At 34.8% G+C, this 19,787-nt stretch overlaps 1 protein-coding gene across 7 annotated transcripts in view; it reads right to left on the reverse strand.

Moving 5' to 3' along the window:
* EMB3142 (nuclear pore complex protein (DUF3414)) overlaps positions 1-19,787 on the reverse strand; it is a 314,519-nt gene that overhangs the window by 100,343 nt on the left and 194,389 nt on the right. For all 7 annotated transcript variants that reach the window (XM_089819936.1, XM_089819932.1, XM_089819934.1 and 4 more), the window contains exons 32-37: positions 13,907-14,097; positions 13,685-13,814; positions 13,493-13,570; positions 7,212-7,376; positions 6,138-6,311; positions 5,851-5,991 (exon numbers count right to left, since the gene is read on the reverse strand). In XM_089819936.1, coding sequence (XP_089676062.1) covers positions 5,851-5,991; positions 6,138-6,311; positions 7,212-7,376; positions 13,493-13,570; positions 13,685-13,814; positions 13,907-14,097 — 879 coding nt within the window. The remainder of the gene's footprint in view (positions 1-5,850; positions 5,992-6,137; positions 6,312-7,211; positions 7,377-13,492; positions 13,571-13,684; positions 13,815-13,906; positions 14,098-19,787) is intronic.

A 19,787-nucleotide genomic window follows, 5' to 3' on the forward strand; every position in this document is an offset into this window, starting at 1 on the left:
CTGCTATTTTTTATAGTGTTGTTGGTTGGTCACCTCAGTATCATAGCTCATTGGAACTAGGAGAAAAGTTTTAAATCATGGGAACAAGAAACAGTAGCCTTACGTGTCAGAATTTAAAGTTATGCTGGAAAAGGTCATTTTTGGAGCCAAAAGCAATTAATAAATCAAATTATAATGACACTATATATTTTAATGTTGTCTATGGGAAGCTTCTTATGGAAAGTTCATTTGGAAAACTTTGTGTCATTTGGAGATTATAAATATGAGCCCTTTTGATGAGCAAAGCATCCAATTATTTGATTATCTTATTTTTCTCTTGTTGTCTTTGTGACATGTCTGAGTCTGAAGTCTGTGCCCTTGCTAAAGTATAAGGGTTTGGGATCTACAGCTGAAGTATTGTAGATTTAATTCTAAGAATCCACAGCTGAGGTATTGTGGACTTTTGAGTTTTATTATCGTCTCCTCTTTTTGTATTAACTGTGGTTGAGAAGCATTTATACAATTGAATATTATAATTTCTTTGTTGTTGGACGAGGGTTTAGTCTGCAGATTGGAGTTTGGTAACTCTAAATATCTTACTTTGTTCAATTTGCATCAGATCAGCATATTCGATTCATAGCTTGAATGTAAAAGGGTTCTTGTATTTGGCGTGATTTCTATATCAGTTTTGGGCAGCATTTGTAAGGTTAGACTGTGAATGCTAGATTGAAATTAGACCAAGTGGCTTTCAGTTTGACCTTGAAATTACATTCTATAGCAAAGACCAGGTTCTTAATTTGTAAAATTCAGTTTATATTACATAGTTTGAAAGTAAACAGGTTGGCATCAAATTCTGATTTATAGCAATTAGCCAACAATTAAATTCCCTTTTCATTATATTGCTATATGGTTTGTTGATGAATGAATTCAGAGCCTAGTGTGAATTAATTCTAAGAACTTGATGCTTGATTTAGCTATAACCATACAGGGCTATTACAGTGGTATCAGAGTGGTTTCCTCCCAGCCTGCAAGAATTGGGCTCAGCTTTTATTTTGTTCGGTGTTGCTTTGAGGATTTTCATGTTTGATTTCTAGATTGACTAGCACTTTTATTTTTCTCGAGCTATGGATAGACATAGGACTAGAAGTTCTAAAAGTCAATGGACTAATGAGGAACAGTAAAAATGAATGCTTTGCAGGAGAGTTTGGAGAAACTGATGCTCATTAGAGTAAAAATGAATGCCTTGCAAGAGAATTTGGAGAAACTGAAGCTTCATCAACAGAGGTTGGCGGAGAGCTTGTCGGATCTCGTGACAGTTCAGAGGGCAACGAGGTATATGGTTTCCGCCTTTAGAAGGCCAACATCGAGGTTGCAAGGAAGGAAGCTTGTGTTTTCCTCGACAGGTGTCCATGATGCTGATGTACCTATATTTAGTACAGCACTTGCTAGCCCCATCCGCAATATTGATGATGGACTCATTTCACAGAGATTAGTAGATGTGTCAGTTCCCTTGATGAATAGCAGCACTAAGCTCCAGCAGGTTGAGGCTCCCAAGGTAGTCGCTATGGTTAGTTCAGAGGCAATTGATGATGTAGTTGCTACTGACTTTTCAGACTCACCGGAGGAGGGAGTTGTTATTGGTGACATATATGTCAACTACTATAGTGTTGCTCTAGTAGAGGAGGCAGTTGCTTCCTTAGGTGGGACCGAGACACGTATGGAGTCACCCAACTATGATGTTGGTGATATAGGTGTTACAACGAAGTCGGGAGATGTGGATGCAGATAGTATGCACACATTTGATGATACTATGAACTGCATCGAGTATGCTATCCCTTATTAGATATTGGGTGATGACTCCGAGGAGGCTTTTGATGAGTCCCAGGATCGATGTTTACATGATCTTATGTTTGAGGTGTAAGTTGAGACATGCGAGGAGATTGATATTGCGAGGGCTTCCATTTCTTCAAATGAGGAGTTGTCCGAGAATGATGGCACACGTATGAGTGATCTTGAGGCGGGCAGTTTTGATTCAGTTTCCTATCACAGTACATTTTGTGAGACAAAGAGATTGCATAGGAGTTAGGGGTTACAAAGACATCATGTGACTAGTCAGCTGAAGGTGAGTGATAGTGACATTTCTGCAGCGCTTGGGCATCATGATGGTGTCCGTCAAATGCTAGCTACATGTGGTTGGCATGCTCCTATGTTTGATGAGGGCAGTGATAGTACTCTTTCTCTAGCAGAGATTCATACGATTTGAAACGCTGTTAGGATCTTGAAGCATAGTTACCCTCAGTTAGTTGCTGACAAGGATTACCTTCTGGAGTGGGGTAGCACCTCTTATGAGACATTGTTGGGGAAAGTGGAGAAGGTAGCTGAGCTTACCCAGGAGACTAAGGTAACTGTCGACTCTCTTCAGTACACTCAGTTGGCTCTTCAAGAGCCACAGTCACAATTGGATGAGGTTATCATGGAGTTAGAGTAGGTACACTCAAAATCAGCCCTAGACCCTGTTCAAATGCATATTGTGGTTGGTGGTGAGTTTGCTTCTCCGGTTGGGGATGATGGACGTGATGATGTGGCCGACACATCCGTCAAGGATATGGGTGGAGTAGATACGGATGAGATGAAAGTATCAGGGGAGTTGGGATCTCATGTTGTTTTGCTTCCTTCTGCTCAAAGTGAATCTACTTCTTTGTCTCATACAATTGATAGCATTCGATAGTTGGCAGTGCCACATTTTCAAAGGGATCAGCTGTGGGTCGTGGGGAAGCAGGTGGATGCTTCCACATATAATGTCTATTGCACAGAGTCCTTCATAGAGTATCTATTGGAGAGTACAGATGTGAGGGAGGATTCATACAGGGTATCTGAAGTCACTCTCATTCAAGGCTCTCATGCTATACAACATTTGCGGGGAGGATTGTAGAGACCTTGGCTACAATGCTTCCCAATAGGGATTTTGAGGTTGGGTTTGCTGAGAGGATTGCCCATAATCCTGGCAGACCAGTAGTTTAGAATCAGACATTGGAGCCATCTTCTAATTCCCAATTTGATAATGATGAGCCCTTGACAAAGATTGGGAGTTTTTATCGGCATTACACTGTGAGGAATGCTCATCATTTTTCTTTTGACCCACAGGTAGAGGACTTGGTTTCACATCGGGGTGGGTTGGCTCCAATTTCATACCATCCATTATGGGATGGGTTACCACCATCTTTTGCAGATGGGATTGACCGTTGCTTGCAGTGTACACACCCCAGACATTTTGGCACATGTTGGAGTTGGTGTTAGTGATTCAGATACCTGTGGTTGTTACCATCTCCACAATGTAGTTGGGTGTGATTATAAGTTTGATGGGAACTCAGGTGTGGGCAAAGTTGGTATTCCAATAGCGTTGAATTCTGATGGGTTGTTGCCTTCATCAGTGCCTCGGGTCATTTTTCAAATGATTCTAATGTTGATGTCTATTGTTTGGGTGTTGGTGCTACAAGAGTTGCTTGTGCACAGCAGGGATAATAGACAGTTCTACCTTTGGGATCCAAGTGGACTGTGATGTCCATTTTGCTCCAGGATTACTTGGGGACAACCAATCTTAGGGATGGAGCACTGTAATGTCCTCATTTTTAGCAAGTTCATGCAGTTGCCCAGGTACGTTCACCATCATGACCCTCATGAGTTAACAATAGGATTTGAGGGTCTTAATTGTGTAGTTGTAGGCTTTCCAACAGCCTATAGTGTGTTTTGGCTCTATTTGAGTTTATTTGAGGGACTTACTATTTATAGTAAGTCAATTTATTGGTTCCAATGAGCTCAGTTGAGTCAGAGGAGTTGGAGGATGCTCTAAGGTTTTAATTTGGGCTTTTAATTTGGGCTCCAAGAATCTTAGAGGGTGCGTCTATTTATAGTAAGTCACCCCATTAGGTTAATTCATCATCTTTCATCATCAAGATCACTTTGGTGTTGTCAAATTTCGAGTTTGATGCTTCTTCAGTTGTTTTTGCAAGATGGGTGAATTATTATTATTATTCATATAAATACGCTGAAGTTGCTATTTTTGATAGTGTTGTTGGTTGGTCACCTTAGTATCATAGCTCGTTGGAACCGAGACGAAAAGTTTTAAATCATGGGAACAAGAAACAGTGCTCTTACCTATCAAAGTTTTAAGTTATGGTGAAAAAGGTCATTTTTGGAGCCAAAAACAATTAATAAATCAGATTATAATGACACTTTATTATATTTTAATGTTGTGTGTGGGAAGCTTCTTGAGTGATGTTCATTTGGGAAACTTTGTGCCATTTGGAGATTATAAATATGAGCCCATTTGATGAATATAGCATCCAATTATTTAATTATCTTATTTTGCTCTTGTTGTCTTTGTGACATTTTTGACTCTGAAGTCTATGCCCTTGCTGAAGTATAAGGGTTTGTGATCTACAACTGAAGTATTGTAGATTTAATTCTGAGAATCCACAGCTGAGGTATTGTAGACTTTTGAGTTTTAATATCATCTCCTCTTTCTGTATTAACTGTGGCTGAGATGCATTTATACAATTGAATATTATAATTTCTGTGTTGCTAGACGAGGGTTTAGTCTGCATAATGGAGTTTGGTAATTTTGGATATCCTAGTTTGTTCAATTTGCATCAGATTAGCGTGTTCGACTTACAGCTTGAATGCCAAGGGTTCTTGTACTTGGCATGATTTCTATATCAGTTTTGGGCAGCATTTGTAAGGGTATACTATGAACGCTAGATTGAAATTGGACTAAGCGGCTTTCAATTTGACCTTGCAATTACACTCTACGGCAAAGACCACGTTCTTAATTTGTAAAATTCAGATTATATTACATAATTTGAAAGTAAACAGGCTGGCGTCAAATTCTGATTTATAGCAATCAGCCAACAATTAAATTCCCTTTTCATTATATTGCTATATGGTTTGTTGAGGAATGAATTCAAAGCCTAGTGTGAATTAATTCTAAGAAATTGATGCTTGATTTAGCTATAACCAAACAGGGCTATTGCAAAAAGAAAATATAAACTACTCTTTTATTTGCAGGAAGGGTAACCTATAATATTTTTCCATGTAATCATCACTTAGCAATAAAATAAATGGTTCAATTTTATCCATTTAACATGTCACTTATAAGTAATAAAGTATCATAATATTGAGTCAATAAAAGCACGAGTAAGATATTCTTGCCTCAAATAAGAAAAACAGTGCATGCAAACAGGCTTCTCATGAACTGATGCAATCACAGCTAAACAGGATACATCCTTGAAATGTGGAAAACTTATGTAAAACAGATATTCATCGTAAAAGAAGCCAAGAAAGCAGCCACCTCCTGTAAAGTACAACTTCATACTAAATGACATAAAAAACTAAAGCTGTGCACTTATCATCCAAGTCCCACGTGATCCAATAATGCCCCCCATTAAATTCAAAACATGGAATATTTTTCCGCCATAAACAACATTTAATACATGACAGAAAACAAATGCCAACGAGAGAGAAACACTATGGAAGATATGTGTGGAATAATAATGCCAAGCTCTAATTAAATCCAGACAAAAAATAGCAAGGGTTGAGATGTGCCTTTCAAAAACAGCAACTCAAGCCTAAAGAATTTATTGGTAAAGCATAAAACACAAAACACAGCCAGAAGCATGACATGTTGAAACAAATGATTACCCATTAATAAGTAGATTGCATTACATAAATAGAATTCTATCTGTTTTAAAGTGCAAAATTAGTCATTCAACCATAGACTATCATTCTAATAACAAGTACCAGATTATATAGTATATAGTATATACCCATATAAAAAGACTATCTACAAACGCAAGCTTCATCAGAAATACAAACCTTCAGATATTCCGACATGTCAACCAATTGTGAAATGCAAAAGACCAATCTTAACAGTGGGGACACAATTTGATGATGCCTATCAAGCTGCGATGGCAAACCAAATCCCATCTTGAATGCATGTGCCTGCTTTGAATCTTCCTGAGTGCAACAAGTGTTAAACAACTAAGACAGTAGTCCAAACAAAGTAGAGATCATGTTGATTGTAAACTCCCTTTTATTTTATTACTTGAATTGCAAATGCCAGAATAATATTCAGTTAACATAAACTTCTAGTTAATTTGTACCATTAGATAGACATCCACGGCTCTACACGACGAAAGGCTTTCCAAAATACCCATTGCAAATAAAATTTGTGCTCCTTTTTTCTTATACGCATAACCAATTCTTAAAAGTAGTGCAAGCTCTGCTTCAAGGGTATATAAGCGACGAACAGAAGCTGCTGACGGAAGCAATACTGCCTGAAAGAAAAAAACATTTTCTTACCTATTACTTTTTTGCAAACAAAATGCAAAAAAAAAAAAACATGGTTAAATTGATAAATTCAGAAAAAAGTATCTATAGAGAGAAAATAAAAGAAATAGAAAAATAAAATTCTTACATAAATTAATATTATTACTATTGGAAGCATGCTGCAAGAACAGAAACACTTGTGGTCAACATGTTTCTCTTAGGCAGCACAGAGAAACATGGGAATGTGTAAAGGACACCAAAAACTACCCCAGGAAATATAAAACCAAACTAAAATTGGATTGAAAAGACTATACTAATAAAACAGAACACTAGAACCTTCAGGATTATTATCGTCAATACATGTTACAGAGCAGTAACTACTTTGAAGGCAAACATGTGTTGTTTAGTCTATTCTGCACTTCATGGCACATCAATAACATAGTCCCTGAATTGCTTTGTATATGAGAAGCAAATCAACTTCATTATCAATCTTTAGAAGTAAAACCCTCCAATGAGCATATTGAATGACTGCATTCACCATGATTGATATCTGTCAGCCTGATAGATACAAGTAACCAAAAAGAAAAATGTGGAAATTGCAGCGTGCAAGTCATCATGAATCCAGAGACTAGAAATTAATGATCACACGGGTAGGTTCTGAAAAACTATACAATATTCCACAGCTTTGAATTATAATAATAAATGATGTCACAACCTGGTCCATCTAAATGCCATATAGATGAGTTTTTAAAATGTGATATAGTTTCAACTAAGGGGTCTAAATATAATTACATATATTTATAGTTGGACATATACATTACAGTGAGCTGGTTTATAAGAAATATAGTAGATTTATTGCAACAATCAAAACTACAAACTGATTAACACTAGTATTTGTAATCCCTTACCTGGTATGAATTATTGTTGATGTCTGAAATGCACCCATGTAATAAACCTCTGCTCTGAATCTGGTTCAGAAATAACTGATCCTGGTCAAAACCCAACAAGGCCTCAAGCACATAAAATGCCATTGCTTTCCCAACCTCGCTTCCCTGAGTTGCATCCTTCGCTACCTACAAAGCATTGTACCTTGAACTAATAAATATATTTTTAAAAACACAACCCCAGCCTTCTCTAGGTATAACACAAACAAACAACACTTACATTTTGGCTGTATCTAATAAATTAACTATAGCATCAAGCATGATAAAGTGGAGATTAACTGTGAATAAGACAATGCAAAAAAATAAGTGAAGATAAATCAAAACCAAGTTCCTAAATTATCCAAATCTATTCACCACAAAACCAAGATTGAGTAATGAAGACCCTAATAAAAAGGCATGGTTTACTTTAATGAAACAAAATAACCAAACTACATGATTAATTTATAGCATGCAATTCATGATCTAAAAACAACAGCTCTAGAAAATAGTGTAAATGTGAATTTCTACTCTGCATGACATATGAGCCTGAAAGATATCACTTCAAATAACTTCAAATAGCATCCATTATGTTTGACAAGATACATCATACAAAAAACAGTCACCTGGACTTTCACTACCTCATCTCACAAGGCAAACATCACAATTAGTAGCTACTTAATCACTGACTTCATACATGTTCCTAACTTATAACATATCATATTACCATATGTATAACCAACTGCATTATAGGAACATAATTTCAGAAGCAAGGGGTTCTTTATATATTCGGGATATTCCTAGAGCATCTGCAATTCTATAAGCTCGAATTGAATAATTTTATATGTATTAAGAGTCCCTCCACCACCCCTTGCCAACTAAAAAGGACCAATACTTCCAGAAGCTCAAAAGGAATTCAATTTACATTGAGAAGAACTAATTAGAGCAAGAGTGGTAAATAAAACTATTAAATTGGAAAAAAAATCCAGTGTATAAAAACAAAGGTTTAAGTACATTGAATGGTTCATATCCATAGTACTCAATAATGATTTTTGACGTGTTGACAACTTTGCATACCTTTAAAATTGTTAGTAACCTAAAGAGACCAATTAAGTCAGCAACCAATTAAATTTCAAATTGAGCACATAATTAATTTCTAAACTACTATATTTCTTAGGAATGGCCTATGAACAAAAAATTGAAGGTCACTCTTTCCAAAAATAGTAAACTAAACATGTCTTAAAATCAGTACCACCTTCACTTGCCACAGCCTCAAAATATGAAATAGATCCCTAACACTTAAATGTAACCATTAAGTTTCACCTTGAGATTTAAAGCTTAGAATTTAACTGATTACATTAACTAAAACCTCGGTACATTTTGATTAAATTGTTTCTTAGATCTTGAAGCTCTATTCTGTGGGCCTGTTCTGCACATTTAAAAAACTAGACTTTTGCTGTAAATTTTAAAATCTCTACTGTTTATGTAAATTTTGACAGCAATTTCAATACAAGAGCCCACCTATATTTTGCATCACTTCCCAAATGTTTACACTCCACCTTGTTATTGCCAACTAGGAGGATTTGACATGTGGTTGTGATGGAACATGGAGTTATGTCTCAACATGCAATGAGTTATTCCTCTGCTGAATTGAAACCTTAAACAGACACTTTAATATTTTATTGAATATTTGCAACCTCGTACATTGTTGTCAATGTAACTTTATTTCTGTTTTTTGTTGTAAATGATTCAGTGCATGTGATTGAAATATAACCTAATTTGAAGGAATAGATTTGAATTGTGTAAATAAAAATGTTGACCATGTTTTATCACAGAACACAGTAGTGCTATGATGCTATTGCACATCGCCCCATTGCAAATAAGGACCCCTAGTTTATCATTTTTTTTTTTGGGTTTTCTTTTCGTATTTCAGTCTCCAGTCTCTTGTCAGTGTGAAGTTTAAGAGTTCAATTCAAACTCTATGGATGTCAAAAAGTGAAAAAGGAATAAAGCATGATCAAATAAGTATATTGATGCCACAAGGGAGCTCAGAAGGGCCAGGGGATGAAGATCAACATAGCTTGAGGCCAATTCTGACAGCTCGTTTTTTTAGGAAAAGTTGTTTTTGCTTTTTCAGGAACTTCTTTTCTTGGCATTTTGGGAACACTTGGGAACCTATTTTTTGTTTTTTTTATTTAATTTAAAAACTTGCTTTTTGCTTTTAGAAAATCAAAGTTGCATCCAATTGTAAAATTCTTGTTTTCAGCTTAAAGTTCATCTGTTCTTTCATGCAAAGCAAGAAAAGTGGTGAAGAATATTAGATTTCAAACCAGGGAAAGGCCTTCAAAATTGAGAAAATTCTAGAATAAAGCAAAAGAATCAAACTGAGAAAATTCCAGAATAAAGCAAAAAAATCAACTTGAGAAAATTCTAGAAGAAAGCACAAGAAAAAGAAACTAAATAAAATTAAAATTTTAAAAAAGGGAATGCTTTTTTCTCCTATAAAAACATTCGATCACATTAGGGATAAATTGAGAAACTGAAAAAGACTATTTATTATCCCTAAAAATAATGAAAACTCAGAGAACGAAATAAAAATATAAGGTGTTTCCTTCTAAAAGTTCAAAACGTGAAGGAGACGATAATATTCTAAAATAGGAAAAACCAAAAAAAAAAAACAAAGCTAAAGTTTGATCTTTAAACTTGATTCTAGTGAAACCTAGGGAAGCACACCTGGGCAAAAACTAGGGAGTACCAGTTGTGGGGGCGTCTTAGAATGGGTACACACACTCGAGCACCATCGTTGCAATCTGAAGGTCATCATCCCCCACTACACTTGTCCTAGCACCGCACCAGTGTTCCAAGGTGCAAGTGCCAAGGTAGGGTGCTAAAGGTTTGCCTCGATGTCCCTTGACTACACCAATTTAGGATGATGATTTGATTCATATCATGCTACTCATTGTAATCGTCGTTATTTCTAATTTATCTTTTCATAACTAGCATATTCTATTTGTCAGTAATATGAATTTCTAATTTTTTAATTTTTCAAGTGAAGGAAGAGTTCCTCAAGTGCATTGATAGATCATACGACTCTGAAATTGCTAGGAAGGTACCCACTAAGTGGACCAAATTTTCTGCTCTTAGGGATTATAGGGTCACAACCAAGGCAAACATAAAACCTATGGCACATGAAAGTTTGATCTTATTGTTTTCTCATGGACCAAAATTACCACTACCTAGCCATTCACTTGTTGTCTCAGATTTCAGCTTCTAGGAGACACTGGTCTATAGCTGCATCCACTCTCTAAAGAGGAATCGACTTACCTTTCAGAGAGCAGCGAATCTAGTGGTTGTACAAAGTGTCTTACATATCACTAATCACAAGACACATATATACATGGAGGCCCAATAGCACAACAGGATGTAGAGTTAGAGGATCTATCATAGACTGATGAGGATAAGGATGTTTCAAATGTAGGGTTGGTTGGTGTTCCTTTCATGATTCTTGACATTGGACACCGTGATAGTTCCAATGATGATAAGTTTGTCGGCCCTCCCTATTGGAGGCCTTGTTTGCTACATTTTGGCATTTAGATTTTGTAGTTTGTACTTGTTTTGATATCAACCTACTCAATGTAATCATCTTTATAATTAGATACGCGTTCTTTTAATATCTATTATATAAAAGAACTCTTCCATTTGCTAATTTGACTATTCAAAATTTAATGTTCAATGTTCAATGCAATTGTTGCAACGTTCAATGCAATTGTTGCAACGTTCAAGTATTTAGTAATTCTACTTTATTGTTTTACATCTTTGTCTTATATTGTTATACATCTTTTCATAACTACCATTTAAAGCACCACATGTATAGTATATAGCATATACACCCACACCCCTCCCCTCGTCCCCTTGCCATCATCCTCCAACCATCCCAAAATTGATGCCCCTTTATCCCCCCCACCCGGAAAACTTGTCCCCCTGTTCTAACATCCCCCAAGGTGGTGTAACTATGCTTAAAAACCATTTGACCTGGGTTCTTTTGGTTGTAAGTCAATCTTAGGCGATTTGACGCCGTTTTCAGAATACTTATTATACGAGGTAAGTCATTCTAAGCATTACTAGACGTCTAGTGAGAGTGACATGTCGATGGTAATTCTTTAAAATCGACATAAAAATTATTTATCATTTATATTATTCTGCACTAATAAAATCATTTTATAGTAAACTTAATGTATTGTCTATAGTTTCTGGGAAATATTTAAATTAAATTGTCCTTTTATTTTGTCAAACATTGCAGACATAGAAAAGTGTTTGGCAACAAGTTGAAGGAAAAATAGATTAGATGGTATGGGAAATGTTAAGGTAAAAGCAATCGCAATAAAATAGGGGCAACAAGGCAAACACAAGAAAATAGAGGAAAAAAGTTATTTTGTTTATCCCACATTGACAAGGTGAGTAGATAAGTTTTACAAAAAGTAGAAGAAAAGAGGTGGAAGAACTATCTTTCAGCATGCTTGGATAATATATGAAAATTGGTGAAATTGTGAAGATTCTCTCGTGAGCTTGGAGGACCAAAACCTTCTCCACTGTTGAAAGACACAGTTGAGAGGATTTGAATCAAGTTTTAACGTAAGAAATCATAAGATAGCATTTAGAGTCATTTCTATTTGCATTGTCAGGCAAGCTGTCAGGCAAGGGTTTGTTTTGGTATTGGGCTGGCAGCACTTACTTGCTTTGAACTACAGTGATTAAAAGATATCATGTTCATTTCACGTCTGGGTCACATTATTGGCCAAATTTCAGGGCTGCGATTGAAATTTGCTAGCCTTTCTTCATACACCTTGGTCATATCATAGTTGAAGTTGTGCGTGGGTATTTCAGATTGAAATCGACATCGGGACGTGTCATCCAGGTATGGGAAATACTGACAAGTATTATATCAGTCAAAAAATTAAATAGCAGCCGTATGAAGCAATCTGGACATTTCTTGCAGCAGGCTGTACAGGTCTGAAACATTGTGGAGAAGGTGTCTTGCAGACTTAGAACTTGACAGGAAAACATATCTACTGAAGTATGTGATGTACAATGCTGGGAATGTGAAGGAAAGCATTGCTGATGCTCAATGAATTTTATTAGGGCTGGAGCAGCTCATGTCTTATGCAAATATAATGTAGCTGTCCAATATTTAACTAAAGAAACTCAATAGTAGACTGCTGCTAACATTTTCAGAATTGTAATGTTGAAGTGCAGTGTACTCGACTCGGTATTGTTAAACTTAATATAGAAAGCCGTCATTTCAATATTTGTGTTGTACTTGTCCTATCTTCCGTTTATCTATCTTATCCAAACAACTGTTGAACACAACGACAATGAAACTCACTCAGGAAACTCATCAATTCAGATTGTCATCAAACTGTTTGAAATAATTATAGCGAGTGGAAAAGGGAAAAGGGAAAAGGGGGGTAGATCTTTACACAACTTCATCTCCTTATTTCCCTTTACAGAGCACAGATCATGACTTATGGGCACTAATTTGTGTGGATCAAAGGTTGTGAATTGTTGACTTGGATATGTAATACCAAGATTCCCTTGTCATTGCCCTTTATTGTCAAATACACTAGTGAAGTTTAATTTGCATGATTCGATGTAGCTATGGTTTCAAAGAGTTATAACATCCCTTTGTAAATTTCCACAAGTCTGATTTCTTTGATAATGCTTCGTGGACCAATAATAAATATAATTTCCTTCTTTAACTAAAAGAGTATTTCAAATAATATGATGAACAACTATTACTGGGTCCGTAATTAAAAAAGCAAGACTAAATACACCAAATTGAATTATTGAATACAACTGCAACTACTTTCGACAAAAAAAGTGAAGTACAATCCAAATTCTACTAATATCATCCATAAAGCAAGTATGTTTAACATACATGTAAATCATCTATAATCATACTGTCACTCCTAAAAAAAGGACATCAGAATCAAATGTATGGACTCTTCCAATTGTTACCAACCTATACTGAGTTCAAGAAAGAAATATCCCCTCCAAATAGAAGCCTTCATTAACTACGCATTTCTCTGTTAAAATTAACATTTAAATCTCTTGACTAACTTTCCAAACTCTGATAAGCACTAGGTTTGCAAAGTGTAAACTTCATATATTCAAACAACTAAATTATTTCTTCTTTAACCATTCATTTTACAAAACTGAAAAGCAAAATCAAATAAATTAATGCCCAGGAGATGAATTAGATGAAGATTTACCACATCAACAAGAGCTGTAGCTTCTCGTTTCAATACTGTGAAGTTCATTTTGGTCAGTTCTGCCTGGTCCTTGTCAATCTGAAACAATCACATTATCATAATCCCAAACAAAACCTCAAAAACAGGGCCTGTCTCATATGGCAAATCATTTAACAGTAAAACCAGACAGTATACATGTTAAATGCAGACTACCTTTAGAAGATCTGCATCATCTTCTCCATCCTGCCCTTCAATCAACAAATCACGCATTGTGCCTAAAGACACATCTGGATCAAGCATGCCGCGACAATACTGGAAATAACACAACATGATCGCATATTGACTACAAAAACAAGTATCATCAAATATTAGGGTGAGTTATATATTCATGAGAGAAAACAAAACAAACATTTTTCTAAGCATAAATATCAGTACCGTCTCCGCAATACTTCAGAGGACTCGCTTCGGAGAATTGCAGTAACAAGCTTTAATAATATCGAATGACAAGCACTATTTGACAAGTGTGCTGACGAGAGAATATCAATATATGTGACATTATCTGTGCTTTCACCTCCAGGTGACAGGAAACTCTGTTCTTGCAGTTTTGCCATGGAAGTTAACACCACCTGCACCATTACATAAACAAGCAATCACCTCCATCAATTTAATTTGAAAACAAACTAGCAATTGCACTAAAACGCTCATCAGGCACACCAATAGATTTAAAAAACAATCTAGAAAGTCTTCAAGTAAAGTTTTGTTTGTCTATTCTTATGATTTCATGTGTTTTGAACTAGGTTGCATGGGTACACATACCCACACTCCTGGGACGTGTACCCATGTGCCCAAGTACTGGGAACTCAATGGAGAGCATCATAGCTAAGGACCTTGATTAAGATTTCTAATTTTGGTTTCGGTTTTTTGTTTGTGTATCAGCTTGTAGTTTATCAAGCTTAATTCAATACATAATCAGTTTGAGACACTGATACAATAATGATTAACAGTAAACTTTACACTGTTCAGGTCAGAATTTATTGTTTGCAATATGTCATTGTTATCTGATTTATGGTCTTCTTGTTCATATTTAATGTCTGGTTTCTCTGTTATACATCCAAACAATTATCATATATTATTATTACAAATAAATTGCAAATCTGAAACTGAAAACAATACATTACATTTGCAAACTGTATCACCATTCTTGTTTTAATAAACCATTGTCATGAGTCATAATTTCAGATTTTCTATAAACAGTAAATTATATGAAAAAAGAAGTTTGACATGCCAAAATACCCCCGTCCCCTATTTTGAAAAATAGTTGTACCTGTACCCGTACCCTAAGTAACCAAGTATCCCCGTCCTCATGCAACCTTGGTTTTGAAACTTTTACACAGTTTTTCAATTGAATATTAAGGACTTGTGCCTTAAAAAAGGTATGCTTTTATTGAGTAAGATTTCCCTGTACCAAAACTATTTCAATTTGACTTCACTGTAATGCAATAAGTTTGGCAGGCTCTCCTTTTTCTTATTATTAAATCATAGAAGCATAACATATTACTTTATTCTATGATATCCTTCAAATAATACTGACGGTACCATGGTATACAAACTCACTGAGTTCTTGGCAAGTCTGCAAATGTTTTTTGTAGCCTGGTGCTATCAATGAAAACTTGTGAATCTATTTTCTGAGGTTTATAAATGTCAGAGCGTCAAGCCTAAGCAAGTACTAACCAAAACAAGTTTGTGCAAGAAATGACCCAACGCACAAGACACAAATTGCAGTTTTGAAGTAGGGAAAACATCAAAAGATGCATATTGTTTGTCTATTTCGCTTAAGATGGCCATAGCTAAAGCTCACATAGCTATTCTTCATCCCTAAGAGCAATTGAAAAGGATATTGTGGATTTCATAGGCCAATTCGATGAATTTCACTTTCCAAATAATACATTTTTTTCCTTTTCTCTCCAAGCACTAAGTTACTTAAATCATATTAATAATAAAACAATCAACACTATTTATAATCTTACATGCAATTAATCTGAATTTTGAAAGAAAAATGCTGATTTTTAATAGCTTCTTGAATGAATTCGCTATTTACTCTCTTAACAAACAGTTTTTAAGTTGAAAAACTTGTTTTTCGGAAAAATGAATTAATAAATACCATGGCACATTGCTATTCAAACAATTCATTACATGTATAATGCATCATATTATTAATTATTTCAATTTTCATATGAAAAGCTTTTTTTTTGGCATTTGAACAGGTCCTGTCTGATACTAGGGTATCTGGCTCAAAATTAACCTAAATGTCAATATGTGGAAGTCGTCCTACCCAGTAAAAGAAACCCACTTGCAAATCTGCCATTATGTGACAAGTATCAGGTATTTACATCTCATGTATTCAAAAGTTTAATTAAGGCATTAAGTGACTGAAAAACCACATTGCAGACAATAATAATCCTGGTACCAATCCATGTCCAAAGACAATACAATTCCAAACAAACCAAGGACACAAGCAATCATAAGTGCAACCATAAATCCAAGCATGCAAATAAGAGTAGACAAAGATTTGGCAAGACTCTGTTCTCTAGTCATGGTCCACATTTACAAAGCACATCAGCTCATCTATTTTGAGCACGTGGTATTTGGAGCACAACCCTCATTGTAAGGTATAGGGTGGAAAAAGGGATGCACCAAAAAATAGGTAACACTTGTGCACCTTTTAGGTTTACAAAAAACTCCCTTCAATGTGGCAAGGAAACCATTCGGGGAGAATTTGATGACAGCAATCGAAGTTGTAAGAGAAAGTACCATACATCCCTTCCAAGAGACTTGAGTAGAATGTCGCTACAAAATTTTCTTGAAGATGTAAAGTTACTTCTAGAGAAACAAAAGATGGAATTGAAATAGTTTGCATATGTTGTTCTTTCAAATGTGTGGTTGAATGGATAGAACCACACTCTTATCAATATTTTGACAACTTCAAATGATCAAATAATTTTCTAGAAGTCAATTCATGCCTCCAACAAAGTTATAAAATACAAAAACTTTGAGGATGACATTAAAGAAAGTTGTCATAGAGTTAGACAAAAAGAATGTAGCGAAAAATAATCACTTACAATGCAACGGCATACATATTACTAGAAAATTTCTTCAAGAGAGGCGTCTATTAATGTTTCGGTCTCCTGTGTGGAACACTACTTTGACATTCTTTGTTGTTTCCCCTTTTGGAGATAAGGAAATAATCAATAACTGAACTCCAGTTCTCCAAAACCAATTATGTTATATTTATTAAAAGTTTACAACATATGTTTGATTACTTCATAATCTGTTGAGTGTATTTGATGATACTTCAGTGAATTAATAGTTTGTATGCTGAGTGTACATGAAAACAGTGAAAGGATCGTGTTATTTCCTTCCTCCCTTATTACTTATGTTTTACTGTCAACTTCCTTACAATTTCATTTGAGTTGATGACTTAAGACACTATATTCAATGCGCTTCGTTTTTTTTTTTTCAATGGTCTTTCAACTCTTATGTATTCGCTGCTTATATTCCCTGTATATTCCCTCGTATCCCTGTCAGCATTGATATCAACCCATAACCTATATTTATCTTTTATTATGGAATGGTCAAAAGGCATGTCTGTTTCATCCCAAGGGATCGTATCTTTCAAGGAAAATAGATTAATGATTATCTTACAATTGGTACTCCTAAAAATAATTGGTTGTTGATTGGGAGGAGGGAGTTTGGCATCCAATTAGTCGTTCAGAGGTGATTCCCATATTGTCGCATACAGTTAATCGGGGCCATTTTATATGATCCTTAATTTTCCTCAACATATTATAATTTCTTCCATGTCCACTTGTAATGGTGAGTGCTAATATGATCTACAGAATACTTCTCTTACTATAGTCGCTGCATAATAACTTAGTTCTATACTCAATAGGTCCTAATTTAAAGAGTTTAAACCATGTATGGTTTACTCAATTATATTTAATGATGGACATTCACTGTAGTCAATTATGTTCAATGCTAGCCATTATTAGTTCTCGAACTGTGCACAATACTCTACCCATTATAAATTGATTTCTTATACTCTATATTTTTCGCTAATTACTATGCTCACAACAACAGTTTAAGGAATCACAATCTATTATGCCTTTCATCGACTAACACGACTACTTATTTATTTATTATTTTATATTATAATATAATAATATTTATATTATTTATATCACATTATATTGTTTATATTATAATTGCATTATTATTTTACTTTATTTAATAATATATTATTATATTAAGATGTATTGTCTTTTATTCATTTAATTAATTTATCTATTTATAATATTTTAATATTTAATCTTATAAACATTGGTTATAATTTATTTATTATTGATTAATAAACTCTTATTAATTAGAAATTATTCTTAAATTCTATTTGGAAATGGGGGCATTACAAACCATATGTCACCAAATTGCTTGTCCTCAAGCAATTCCAATCTTTGATGTGGTATCTCTGATATTCCAGCCAATGCTCCTAAAATGGCAATTCTGACTTAGGGAAAGAATTGTTATATATTTACAATATAAGCTTAATCAACTATGATGATCATAATTTTCAATTCAAAATTACTAGAAATAATGCATAAATTAAATGTATCTTGATGTTATGTAGTACTTCCATTCTCCTTGCTATACTTCGCCTCATCTCGTGATGAGTGCTAAGGACTATCTTATAATTTCCCAAAGAGACTTTATCTCTTCCAAGTCCTTATGGATACCCTTTTAGGACACTTGTATCTCTATAGTCTATAGGAGAGACTTTACCTCTTACTAGGCCTCTATGGACATCCCTTTAGGATGTATCTATTCCTATAATTACTAATAGAAAAAATTTCTCGTCCCAGTCCTCTATGGATATCCCTTTATGATGTATCCATCTATATAATCCTTAGGAGAGAATTTATATCATTTGAAGATTCTATGGGTACCCCTTTAGGATGTACCCATCATTGTGATAGGAGAGACTTTATCTCAGCCCATGCCTCTATGGATATTGCTTTAGGACAATCCATCTTTTTAATCCTTAGAAGAGACTTTATCTCGCCCCAACCCTCTATTGATAACCTTCTAGGATTATCCTTCTCTATTTAACCCTTAGGAGAGACATTATCTCATCCCAAGTCTCTGGATATCCCTTTAGAATTATCCATCTCTATTTAATCCTGGAGAGACTTTGTATCATTCCAAGTCTTTATGGATATCCCTTTGGAACTATCCATCTTAATAATTTACAGTAGAGATTTTATCTCTTTCCAAGCCTTCAGGGTGTAAAATCTTGCCTTAGTATTCACACAAAGAATTGAGAATATTCTTAAGAGTAAATAAATAAAACTGAATATTTGTATTAATATTTGTGGTTGCTTGTTTCCTTTCAGCTCTTATCTCTTGTATTCAGCTCTTAATTTTCTTTTATCATTGATATCAAATCTTCCCTATTAATTTTGAAAAAATTGATATTAATAATTTTCCCACTAATGAGTTTTTGATCTATTGTTTCTCTTGTTGCCTCTCTTCTCTGACCATACTTGTAGATTTAACTTCCAATTTCTGTACAATTGTCATAGCTATGGTTGGATTTCCTCAAAAATCCAAGATTTATCAGCTTCATTTAGTGATTGGATGCTATTGAGATATCATGTATTATGCCTTGTTTACTTTTGTATTCCCCTTCTATTTCTTTGTCAGATGTTTATATTCAATGGATTTGATTCATTTTGCCACACTTATATCTTGATGCCCATGGTTCTTTGTATTACAGAAGTAATTGGTAAAATAATTGCTTGTTATTAAAAGAGACCAGACGGTCAATTTATACAAAAGAATAAGATGATGTTTCCTTAGGAAACAATCGTAAAGAATAGAAACAATCTATTCTAGAGAAAGTAAAAAATGAAAGCAAACCAAAGCTTATTAGATATTTACAATAGATAACCATTAACTAATAATAGACGACTTATCTATTATTGTAATACCCTCCCTTAATGGTTAATCTATCACACCATTTTGTCCTCTAAATTTGACAAACTTCTCAGGACCAAGAGGCTTGGTGAGAATGTCTATAGTCTGATATGTGGTAGGAACATACTACAAATCTATAGTCTCGTCTTGAACCAGCTGTCGTATGTAATAATAGTGAACATCCACATGCTTGGTTCATTCATGGAAGACTAAATTTCGTGCTAACTTGATAACGCCTTTATTATCAACAAACAGAGTAGTCGAACCTGTTGATGACATCTACATATCC

Source organism: Cupressus sempervirens, chromosome 3, assembly GCF_028749045.1.
Source record: "Cupressus sempervirens isolate cs-2001-9-10 chromosome 3, ASM2874904v1, whole genome shotgun sequence".
In the NCBI taxonomy this organism is placed as follows: domain Eukaryota; kingdom Viridiplantae; phylum Streptophyta; class Pinopsida; order Cupressales; family Cupressaceae; genus Cupressus; species Cupressus sempervirens.